We start from the raw sequence: 13,388 nt of genomic DNA, 5'->3' as shown, positions 1-13,388 counted from the left end.
TACGATCTGATACGAATTTCGCGTGACTTGTGTTTGTGGTCGGGACAACTACAAATTCTTAAGATTAAAAAAAAAGTGAATAATAATCCGATATTTTATAGCTACATAACAGAACTTAGACAACCAAGCACTATATGCCATTGTGACTACGAAATGTATGAACTCGTAACATCCTAAAAAAAAAATCAAAACAAACATAGGCCACGTTTGTGTTAATAGTGAGAGATGATGGCCGATATTCGTGTGCTCAAGATTATTATGCTGGATATTTGAAACTTCGAAAGAAATGAAGTTCAATTTCACCTTAAAAAAAAGTGGATAGACATGGTTAAGTACAATAGTAATCACAGAGATTTGCATATTCTTTGCAAACCTTTTTGTGAAAACGCGACAAAAAAGGGTAAATGACAGTGTTTGGTTGTTGATGTTCTCTTCTTTATTTTTTTTATTTATCTATCTGTTTATGTATTATTTTCAGTGGCGTCAATTGAAGAACTGAGAAGTAGCTCGTAGAACTAAGGTTTACCAAAAAAAAAAATGGTTTAGTAGAACAGAAAATATCAACGCGTGTGGAATATACATTTATGTATATCGGAACTTACAACTTTTAAGTCAAGGTGATATGATCTGATTTGTACCTGCCAAAATAGACACAGTCATCGTTATGTAGACGGAAGACGTATCAGAGAATTCCAGAGTACGTACGAAAGAAACTCCGGCACCATACCCATCCATCATAATTTAACATAGCGGGAGGTTATTTATTTATTACTTATTTTCTTAAATTATTTTCTCAATAAAAACTTATTTTCTTAATAGAACCTTGATGAACAATATTGAAAAAATTGCAAAGTATAGAGCCTCTACGGAAAGATATAGGCTCTTAAGTTTTCAACATAACTTGAGAAATATCATGGTCCTACTTTGATACACATATACTCCGTGTAACCTTTTCGGTGTCGGTACTGCATATTCTCCCAGTACAGGGATTCCTGTCATCAATACCCCCTTTGCTTTGCCGTGTACCCATTTATCATAAGAGAGACTACTGCGGGTAAATCTATACTGTAGTTGAGTGTATGCACTATACAGTGTAGGCGGGAAGAATTGTCACACATACCAGCCGACAAGACTTCACTTTTTTGATGTCTTATGCGCACGGGGAAGGGCCTAATCCGTCATTCCAGGAGCATACGACCATCGTAAATTCACATGTATTGGTATCGTAAGCCCGATCACCGGAATGGAAGAATCATCCGGTTAACAGTATCAAACATTATTGTATAAATCTTCAGCATTACATTATAGTTCTCCGTACCTCATCATACATGTACATTATTTACAGTCTTTGGTTCGTTATGGGTCAGGTTACAACTTAAAATGATAATAGATGTCACAATCTCAGAGAGAAGCAAATATAATCTATGATTCGTACCATCGCTGTCGTTCGAAGTTGCTGAATCAGTAACAATTTCTTGCTAGAGTTTAAAATGACAGTAAGAGAAGGAGATAGAAAAGTCTAGTGATGGTTTGAGCTTAGAACACACTAGACAGCCACAATAAATGTACAGTCAAAATTAATAATCATTCAGTTGCATCGAAACATAATAAAAGAAAGGTCGATTTTTCAAGTTATAACAAACAAAAAACAACACTGAGTAAAAATGCGAGAAGAGTGACGTGAAGCTGAGGATGATGATGTATCGCGGCGCCGAAGGTTTTAAAGTTGATGATTTCTGTCGTAAGAAAAGGGAGAAAATGATAAAAGAGGGATATTTTAATTCAAGGACATAAATTCATGATATTCATTTTCGTATTATAAATTGTTAGTATTGTTATCTTGGTCTGTTAGTTGTTATTTTCTTCAATGACATTCTCACTCATGTTAAATAAAACGGAACGAACTTTTTTTACATGGTTTTTTTTTAATGATTTGTAGTTTTGCAAACATGAAACGAACTCTGGTTTCAGTAAACTAGATAATCTACTCCATTCTGTAGGGAATTGCCAGTCATTTCACAGTTTGATGGCTCACAAGCGTTTTCGGTTTTCACTTCACTTTACATACTAATTTACAACGAGAAAGAGGATCAATTGAAAAGCCCTTTCAATTTCTCCTTCATCATAATAGCATACACGTGACTGATGCACGTTATTACAATGTAAGTACTATAGAGGGATAGAAATGATAAGGATTGTAGCATTTGACACAGCTGAGCGTCTCTCTGACTTACTAGTTTCACAAAATTCTCCCCGGTATCCCCTGGGGCAGAAGCAGGCTAGTTCCCCTCCAATCCTTGCACAAATGGCGCCGTTTTGGCATGGATTTGGGTCACAGGGATGTATGGCTGCAGAAAAGGTATACGACAGGTGTAAAACACACAAAGCCATGACGTCATAGCTCAGTCAAATTTTCCCGCCTCATTGTGGTTATATAGCTCTAGACAGTTTTCATTTACAACATGGTCTCCGAGAGCAGTAATATGGTAATAACACATAACACGATCTGCCCACAATAAACTCTTCACCATCTCTCCCTCTCTCCCTCTCCTTTCGATTTTCTTTTCCTCTCAAGGTTTTATCCTTCTTCTTTCTTTTTTTTTTGCCGTGTATTTTTGTCTCCTATTTACAACCACACACCATGTCACTTACATACCCTTTTTCTAAATTTTGGGAGTTTGATTTACAGTTACAGACGTGCTATGTGTGAAAACATTGCGTACTGCTGAGTCACCATGTAGATATTCACCAAATAGTGGTTGCCTACATGACGAAATTTCCGCTTTATTGACAACAGTTATTGCCTTGACTTTCATCGCAAAATTGATGTTATTAGGATATCCTCTCAGTGAATCAATGTAATAAGCTTTCAAGGGTAAGTTTGATGCCATTAATTACGTTTATTGTCCTTTCATGTACATTCAGAGATGAACATTTTCGACAGTTACAAAATTTACATTCACAAAAACAATGTTGACTGTGCTGGAAGCGAAGCACACACACACACACACACACACACACACACACACGCACGCACACACACGCACACACACGCACCCACCCACACACACACACACACACACACACACACATACACGTAGAAGCTCATACAATGACAGTATCCGAATGACGGTTGATATGCAGTATAGAGCGAACTACATTTTATATATTTCTAAATGCGATATTTGAAGCTATCCTTGGGGGAAAAAGCCTTGTTTTAATTGTTGACGGACAATTTCATTTCAGTTGCTAGTTTCAGCAGGGGTAAAAAATTCGCTGTGGGCGACCTTTAAAAGTCTTTTGTAACATGAGAGCAGTAATTAAAAGTCCATCTGCTTAATGACAACTAAGTGTTACATGATTAAAATGAGCAGTTTAACGTCCAAGGACTATATAGGGAAGCAATCACATGACAACGTTAATATCAGCGCCCAGAAAGCAATGCCGTGAAAAATCTAACGTCTCGAACGCCATGCTTCGCCTATACGGAAAGATCGGTTATACATATCATTGATGAATGAAATATGAATGGGTCAGTTCATACGCATGCATTGTTTCGAATCGATAATGTTGTCCGTCAACTAGCCCTTTTGTATCTAATATCATTTGGAATCGTATTTATATTATTTAGACGTTTTGTAGCTGCCTGTTAAATTTGTATTATTTGTCTTTATGTATTGTACGTGACATTTATTTTGTGCTTGAATGTTTCAGTGAATAAAATTTCTTTGTGGAAAAAAAAACTAGCTCTTACTGCATGGTCTACACTCTAAAGTTCAAGTGGTTCTGCTTATATGCAGTGCAGTTGTCAGTGTTACGGATAGGGTTAAAACAATAACAACAAAAGTTATCCATAATGTTTGCTGATCTGGCTCGTTCATGGCAAATGTTTGATAACAACATGTCTGATATGAAACTCACCCAATTCACAGAAGGAACCCGCCCAGTCGTCTGGACACAAGCAGTACCTGTGTTGTTTGTACTGCAGGCAGGAACCGCCATTTTGACACTCCACAATGGGACAGGTTTCTGTACGGACATGACAGAAAATGACAGATAGTTCATCATTCTGAGATGTTCATCATGGCACCCAAGAAAGGGAAGAGGAGAGATGGGAGGGGGATAGGCAGGGAGGATGAGAAAGTTGAAGTTGAAGTTAAAGTTTATTAATATCCATATTCACAATTATGTTTACATGGCATAATACATATAACGAGAGACATATGCTTGAATACAGGATAAAAGGTACCAGAAAAAAGCATGGATGCTAATCAAGTCTGACACCCGTGTGATACAAAGGTTTTAAAGAGGTAGTACAGTACAGTACAATGAATACCTCTATAGTAGTTTGAAAATACATGAAACGTGAACATACATACAACTATTTACATCATAATACATTCGAGTTGAAAACCTGACACAATGATACATGCTCTGGAATACGTGTAAATCAAAATTTGGGTCTGAAATAATGTAACTACAATAGGCAAGGAAACATTTGTATAATATTGACTGGCCTCGAGGAAGATACCAGAAAATATTGCCCAAACTGAAAGAATATTGCCCGAGTCGAAGACGAGGGCAATATTCTTTCAGTGCGGGCAATATTTATCTGGTATCTCCCTCAAGGTCAGTCAATATTATATAATTATTTTATATATTCAGCCGTGAAATTATTCATCATTATGTTTTGGTTTCATTCAAACATTATACCCTCGTGAACAGAATACAACACTCTTTTCGAAATGATAGGAATTCCCATATCTCGGGGACTGCGTGTGTGAGAATGAAGCCTCTATGTCTCGAGCAAAGATTGGTGGGATATTTTACTTTGTTTTGTTTGTTTGTTGGTTGTTGTTGTCGTTTTTTATATCGAGAAGTTTTTTGTCAACCAACATCACGTCACATGTGTACGAGTTCTGCCCTCGCGTTTCCAGGGTCACGTGATCAAACAGTATATTTTGTGCTGTGGATCACAGCCCTTCCGCGATGGCCACAGGGCGCCATCTACGGCTACTTTCTGATATTAGGAATTAATGGCCATTACACCCCTATTCACCCCTTTCTACATGAATATTTCTTAGATATATTGCGTTGGTTTTATGGCACGATTTCCTCTGAAAATGATCCTATCGAACTTCCTTACTTAAAAGTGGATATGAAGGATAATGTTGTCATTGAAAAGAGCCGCAAATAGTTAAGTCTCAGACAGCATATCATTCACTGACACAAATTTTATAAACCGATCCGAGAATTATTACTCCGTGGGGAGAGAATGCCTCTTACATGTCATTTGAATTACGGTACAGCCATGTAAGGGACTAAGACCCTATAGAATTAACGTAACCATATAATTTCTCTTCGCCTTCCAGCCTTTCTTTTTCATTAGAGGTTAGGCAAATTTGATATTCTGTTGCTATGGGATCAAGAATCCTGGGATAATTCCCCTTTCCATTGCCATTACGGTGAACGCAGACGAATTCATACATCGCCTGCCCTGTTCATATCTGGCGTTTCAACCTTGAAATGTGAAGTGCACACGCGTATACTCTGGACTCTTGTTCATAACGAGACGTCATATCCGTTTAACCTCAACATAACGGCGTGTACATGTGAAATTCTGGCTGTTATAGTCCAAAAATTGAGACCTTAAATGCACACAGGAAACGCTGGTTTTTCTGTTCATACAACAATTACATTTTGAAGTATAAAATACGCACACACGAAACTGGCTTCTCTATTATAGTTGAAACTAGAAAAAGGGTGTTTACTACTGAGAAGATACACGAATGGGACTGTATAACGGGAAAAGCGTTGACAACATTTTGTCACTTTAGAGTGACTATTACGCCTATATATATATATATATATATATATATATAGGCATATATATATATATATATGTATATATATATATATATATATATATATATATTATATTATATTATGTTATATTATATTAATCACAATTCAAAAGGCTGCGAGAGTGGTAAACGCACACATTTCTGCCTTTCGTTCTAGACATATGTCTCGTTTGTATTTACCATCATGTTTTACGGTCCATACACTTGTTGTGAGCAGTGATGGAAACAGATTATTTGTGTCAAATGCCAGTAATTACCCAGGATCTAATAAACTTCCAGTCTTGACACACTTTATCCTTGAAAGATGAATAACAGCGCTAGGATATTATGCTTAATATTCCAACTATCTCGCTTAATCCATGGAGGTGACTGGGCTGCATACGATTAAATTCCAGTTCTGGCGGGATCCAAAAATATCCCTATAACCCATCCCGGCTGAAGCAATTCTTTCAATGTTGTTAGGAAGGGAGAAAAAAGGGCGCGTTGTTCGCGGGAGCTGTGGATTAAATCGCAGAAGGAAAATGAGGGGGGAACAAAATTTGTTTCACCCCAATTATGGCAAAACGTGTGGATTACGTGGGAGCAGAACATTGCGACGATCGATGCAATAAAATAATTTGAGAGGGAATTAGTGCCAGGCTGGATGTAAAAAAAAGAGAGATTCTTCCTCTCAGAGATACGGTATTTGACGGATATTCCTGATTACATCATTCCCGTTCCGCTCCCTTAACGTCTGAGGCGCAGTCGCGTCTCGACGTATATAACTCGTATATCATGGGCGGTAACGAAGAGGTGTTAAACAAAAAGTGTGCCATATGTATCTTCTATGTTCATCTATATTAATTGTCTCCTTATGCTTCCTTTTGCTCGTTCTCTCTCCCTCTCTCTCTCTCTCTCTCTCTTATAAGTTATTGGTTCTTCCTCATTTTGATTACGGAGACATTATATACGGGTCATCGTTTAAGAAACACCTAGATAAATAACAAAAATTACAGAATACGGCCGGCCGAATTATATTAAGATTACAACCTGATTCTCATGTTTCTGTTCTCGAAATGCATAACGCTTTAAACTGGCAACTCCTTGACCAAAGAAGGTATCATCACTCCCTTACCTTTATGTATAAGATAATGAATAATTTGACCCCTTCTTATGTAAAAGATGAATCTGAAATTGTAACTCATTCCTATCCCTCCCGTTTTGGACAAAAATTAAGACTTCCCTAACCTAGAACTGAATATTTGAAGAAATCATTTAAATATAGATATGCTAAGGAACATATTAATCTTCCCATGGATATTAAAATTTCCCCAAGTGTTTTTGTATTTAAATCTAAAATAAGTATGTTTAAGGTCACTGCCCCGTTGATTTAATTTTCTTTTGTTGTTGTTGATGAAAAAGAGTTATTAAAGAATTATTTAAATTAGTACAGGTATTGTAAGTTATGATTTATTATCTTTCCCCTTCCCTTTCCTTTGTATCATTTTCTTTTGCTATTCGCTATTCGATGTTGTTGTTGTTTTTCTTTCTCTCAACTTATGTATTTCAAATATCTCCATTTTTACAAGTTATGTATTTTATAATTTCACATTGTATTTGTATAACTTCCATACTCTGGACCCCATGGAAGACCAGCGATGCCATGTTGGCATCGCTGAATATGGGCCATCCAGCTGTTGTTGTTTTTATACCGAAAATAAAAATCAATCTCTCTCTCTCTCTCTCTCTCTCTCTCTCTCTCTCTCAATATCTGTCTGTCAGTCTCTCTCTCTCTCTATCTATCTATCTCTCTCTATCTATCTATCTATCTATCTCTCTATCTATCTCTCTCTCTCTATCTGTCTATCTCTCTATCTCTCTATCTATCTTGTCTCTGTCTCCCGTTATCTCCTTATTTCTATTTTGATATCTACAATGCTTACTCTAACTCTTCAATCAACAGATATTGGAGTCAGCATTATCATTGAAGCTATAAGCTTTATAAATTATCATCGTCAATATCAGGATCATACTCGAGTGATCGTTGTTAATATCATTGTCATCATCGTTGTCATCTTTATAAAATTTACCAATCATCCCAACGTTCACTGTTATTAATAATGCTATCACCACCATCATATAATGATTATCATTTTTTTCCCCCATTAAAACCTTTGCGGTCATTTTTGAGAAAATCACCATGCTACCAACATCACAAACTGCAGCTGCGTATGAACACCAACTCTTTGGGTACCTTTCCATCCACACAGGATGACGTTCTATTCGTGTCACTGAAAGGTTGATAAGCAAATTATGGAGTGCCCACTTGTCGGATCGACGGGCTGTGATGGCACTGTGCGAAACAAAATAATTACGTCGCGTTAAAAACAAATGCGTTAATGTCTTGATGACCTGGCACGGGACCAATAACCTTATACACAATAGTCGCAGGTAAAACACTGTTGACAGCCATAGTGATTGTCATACATGTATATGGTAGAGTGTTTTAACATGATGTCTCTTGTTTTTCATTCTTATATTTCTTTTCTCTTCAAGTATTATATCATATTATATTATATTATATTATATTATATTATATTATATTATATTATATTATATTATATTATATTATATTATATTATATTATATTATATTATATTATATTATATTATATTATATCATTTTATATCATATTATATTATTATAAAATCATTATGTACCCTAACTTTACTGAGCAGGCAGGGATGGAAAGATGCAGAATTAGCCATGAATGCTTGCGGAACCCCCTGGGATATTTTATGGAAATCCTAACTTTGACTGCCTTCTCTGTGTCGTCTCAGCAGAGGATATAAGCGGATCGCGGTTGCCATTTGACGGTGTGCTGCTATAATTAGCAACTGGAGTCATTCACCGGTGATTCACGTGAGTTGTCATTTCTTACAACGTGACAAGTTCTTGGCTGATGTTGGTTTTTGGTGGGTTTTTCTTTTTTGGAGGAAAAGACCTGGTCTTCATCAGTCTGGATCCTGTCAAAATGGCGACAGGATCTCACGGCAACATACTTTCTCATGTGCCCCGAAAAGCTGGCTCCGGTAATTGTCCCCTTTCCTTCCTTCAAGAAAAGCTGCAGGTTCTTGTATAATGTTTGCCTAAACGAGTGACATCCAGATATCGGGCTTCATACAAAGCATAACGCGAATGTTTAACACACCATGGACAGTGTCATGAAGTTACGCATTTATACATTACGCCGAATGTTAATTAATGTAATTAAGGGCGATGTATCCAATTATCTCAAATTCTTCTGAAAGTGATTTTCTTGATATCTCTCCGGTAAAAGAAAAGGGGGAGAGAAAGGGGAGGGGTGAGAGGGAGAGAGAGAGATTGGAGAAGAGACGGGAAGGGAGGATAAGTCTATTCTTTCGATCAGAAATTATGAACTCTAAAGGGTGACATGAACGTTGCACCAGTTCGTGAATTTCGAATCTCTTGATGTGTTAAGACGGTATTCATAGTTGACTCTTCCTGATGTGGGGAGCAAGAACTGGAGGAGACAGGTGGAATGTGGCATATTGTACCAGCCGCTAACCATGTTACTACCAGAGATTTTCCCGCAGCATCCTCAGAACCCCGCGAGATGCTAATATGCACCTGGCTTTTGTCACGCCAAATATCAGACACACCACCACCAATAACAAGAAGAACATCAACAAAAGTAAAATATTTCCGCTGCCTGTAAAGTATACACCATAGACCTATCTTCATGAGGGTATTGACACATTCGAAAGATGATTTTTTTTTTTGAATGTTGAGATGAGCAAGGTGTGGCGGCAGTCCTGGACCCCGTTTACAGTGCGAGGCTCGGCCGCGGCCGTGCCCAGCCCCGCTTCAGTGTAAACGCGCAAAAGGCCAAATGCGAGGCCAAAATTGGCCTCGCATTTGGCCTCGCTCTGGAGGTGGTCTCGGCCGCGGCCGAGCCGCGGCCGAGCCCGGCCTTTTCTTGGTGTAAACGCAAACTGGGCCAAATGCGCGGCCAATTGCGCGGCCAATTTTAGTCTGGCTACCAAACCCTCTGCCTGTATCTTTCGCTATTCAGGATATTAACCCCCTCAACGTTGAAAACTAGTATAGTTTAAGGTGGTTTTGTTCTGCAAAGGATTCTTTCCTTCGTCAAAGGCCTTTGCCCGAACGGCGACTTCGTCGCCACGGAATTCATTTGGCAAAGGGTCTGAAAACCAGACAATACCAAATTGCATTTGTTTACAAGCAGAGCGCCACTACGACAAAATATTGAAAGGTTTGAATCAAAAGCGCGGCCGAGCCCGGCAGTGTAAACGGACAAAATTGCGGGGCCCGGCCTCGCATATGAGGCTGGGCTCGGCCGCGGCTCGGCCGCGGCTCGGCCCAGCCCCGCACTGTAAACGGGGTCCTGGTTACCATGGTTACTCACCCACTTGGCAGTTGATGCCCTCGTAGCCGTCCTGACAGGTGCACACGTACTTCGATGGGTCAGAGCTAAAACACGTGCCGTTGTTCATGCAGGGGTGGCTCAGACACGGACTGCGCTCGTCTGGTGGTGAGATTAATGCAGGAGGCTAATCAAATCAGATTTCTAACCACTCATTATACACAACGACTTGTGTTCCTTCCTTCATCCAAGATTTACAGCTGATTCACGTGGAGTTCTATACTTGTGATCTTTATTTCATCATATCATCATTATACATGTACGTACTCTACGGAAAACACAGACACACACACACACACAAACATGAACACATGATCTAAGCTGGGGGATGGAGACAAAAATATCTCTCATATAGTGACAATGTTATATTCCGATACACACGTGCGTTTTTACCGCAGCATTGGATTTATTTGTACACTTCCTTTTTCTTGCCTTGCTTAAGTTTTACTTCGCAACTTCACTTGCGGGTCTTGTCAGGAACAGGTATATGATATAACTAAAGAATGACAGAAGTTATTAACCCTCCGTGAACACAACACTTCACCTTTATTCTATCTCAGGATGATAATTGTTGCTTCGTATAAGGATTTTCCCGTATCATTTTTTTTTCACGTAACCAGTTACCGATGAAATCTCTGAATCATTAATAAACACTGTCTTACACTAATGACCCACTCCCTACCTGCTGTTTATTCATCAACTTGCTACATGCTTGCCCGTATTTTGTGAACATAAGCCGGACAGGGTGCATTTAAGCATTCACTTGTCGTAAATGACATGGTCAAAGACTAGTATGCCAGATATCTTGACCGACACACATAAATGACGCATTAGCTTGTGTCACAATGAATGAATGAATGAATGAATGAATAAATAAATAAATAAATAAAGGAGTGAATAAATGAATAAACGAATGAATTAATGACTGACTGAATTTATGAATGAATGAAAGAACGAACGCATGAATAAATGAATTATGAATGAATGGATAAATGAATAATCGAAGAATAAAGACATAAATACATGAATGCATAACTCATGGAGCTAGGCATGAATGAGTGAATGCATAACTTAGTGAAAAACGAATAAATGAAGGCGTGAATGAATGTGTACATGCATGAATTAATGAACGAGATGAACAGAGTGGCATACACGTGTATGTATATATATATATATATATATATATATATATATATATATATATATATATATATATATATTTAAAAAAAATTGTAATCGTTGGATCCATGGCGTACTTCAGACTCTTTCTATATATACATATATATATATATATCAAATAATATGCTCGATTTCTGTGTGTCGTGTGTCATTAAGCAACACACGTTTTACAACTTCAGTAAATCCTTGATGTCTTGATTGCAACCAACAGTATTCCTCGATCTCTTTTGTAGAAAGCTATAGCTTGACAAAGCATACTTTACTGAAACATCTGTATGTATTTTTTGGTTTGAAATAGGGAGAAAGGAACAGAGGGTTCGTGCTCACTTGAATGAACATGCAGATATTGATGCTACACTCACCGTTGGCGCAAAGTTTTCCGTAGAAAAACGGTTGGCAGACGCAGGTGAAGTCCTGGGCCGTCAGACCCCCGATACACTCGGCACCGTTCCTGCATTGGTTGTCCGCCAGACATATGCCCTCTGTATCAGAAAAATGAGGGCGTAAATTACAGCGAATGAATTCCATTGCATAATCTATTATGTTCTGCTAGTGAACTGAACTTCAATTGGCAGTTTTACATGAGTTTTAATTTGTTGGGTAAAAATCGTGACCCGACATTTGTTCCTACGACAATTGCTCCGGTCTTATTTACTCCAAGGACTTAAGGTTAGGTTTGGGATTTTGATAGGTTTTGAAGATTAGTTTAATGTGAGGATGAGGATTAGGGTTAGGGTTAATTATGCTTGTGGGTAGAATTTATATTTTGCTTAGCGTGTAGATATTGCATGGGACCGTCGCCGGAGCAAATGCCATGGAACCGACGCGATGAAAATACACGTTTGTTACGTTGCATGTGAAGGATGGAATGACCAACGTTACGTTTTAGTTTTAGTGTTGTGGTTATTATCATGAATCTTAATCGTAAATGTTTAGAGAAATCAAACTAACAAAAAAAGAAACAATATCCTCAAATATACTTTCTCATTCCTAACGATTCTTGCAACACTTTGCCACTCTATGTTTTCCCTAAACCGACGAAGTTTTTTTTAAATCATTTGAAGAATAAATATGAAGCGTCATTATTTTTGGTGCACTTTGGTTTCTGATAAAACTCGTCTGTTTCGCCTTTCAAGATAATGAAGTAATGAATGTAACTCATAACGAAAGTGTTTGTGCATACAATAAAGAGTAAAGAGAAAGAGATAGGGAGAGAGAAGAAATAGAAAAAGAAGAAGGGAATGAATGCAAAATGTTCTATATTTCATGCAATTTCTTGGAGCTATCTAAAGTCAACAATTTGATTGATGTGAATCCTTGGGTAGGAAAAAAAACCTGCCTCATATTTATTAACTGTAAAGAGTTGATTGATCAGAAAAGCCGCATCCTTTAGAGCCCTGTATCGTTATACCTTGACTCGGCGCACAAGAAATCTGAGCTTAACAATAAAGCGACAGGTGGATTTTTCGGCGCAAGTATATAATTGCTGTAGATCTATAGGCGTTCATGCCTACAATATGCAGCGCAAGGTTAAACGCCTCGGACTAAGCGCAAATTCCCAGCGGATCCAATAAGGGACCGAGCACTGGCTTTATGTATCTTGGCAGCTGCCGCAGTTTCCCGCTCGGTATTAGCCCTTTCTTCCTTTACTTCCGTCAAATAATCATTGTGGTTATTTCTTGACTAAATTTGAACCTAGCGCAACATAATGAGGTGAATTCCTCTGGTAAGACTCAGGGGAATTTATCATTGAGTGTCCGTCCAGAGCGCAATAAGGCGAATCACGCGGAATTCCCAATTAGTCCCGAAACGTGAAAAAAATGCATGTCGCTATTATCAAGTCTTCAAAATTGTTTAAATTGTGACGTTTGGCTGACAGCGATTTGATTCCATATAGT

General features: G+C 38.1%; 1 protein-coding gene across 1 annotated transcript in view; it reads right to left on the bottom strand.

Moving 5' to 3' along the window:
• LOC140227770 (uncharacterized) overlaps positions 1–13,388 on the bottom strand; it is a 34,078-nt gene that overhangs the window by 2,247 nt on the left and 18,443 nt on the right. The window contains exons 9-12 of the mRNA XM_072308167.1: positions 11,853–11,972; positions 10,294–10,413; positions 3,922–4,029; positions 2,235–2,348 (exon numbers count right to left, since the gene is read on the bottom strand). Of these exons, the coding sequence (XP_072164268.1) occupies positions 2,235–2,348; positions 3,922–4,029; positions 10,294–10,413; positions 11,853–11,972 (462 nt within the window). The remainder of the gene's footprint in view (positions 1–2,234; positions 2,349–3,921; positions 4,030–10,293; positions 10,414–11,852; positions 11,973–13,388) is intronic.

Source organism: Diadema setosum, chromosome 4 (genome assembly GCF_964275005.1).
Source record: "Diadema setosum chromosome 4, eeDiaSeto1, whole genome shotgun sequence".
Taxonomy (NCBI): Eukaryota; Metazoa; Echinodermata; class Echinoidea; order Diadematoida; family Diadematidae; genus Diadema; species Diadema setosum.
This window is presented reverse-complemented; position numbering and strand designations above follow the sequence as displayed.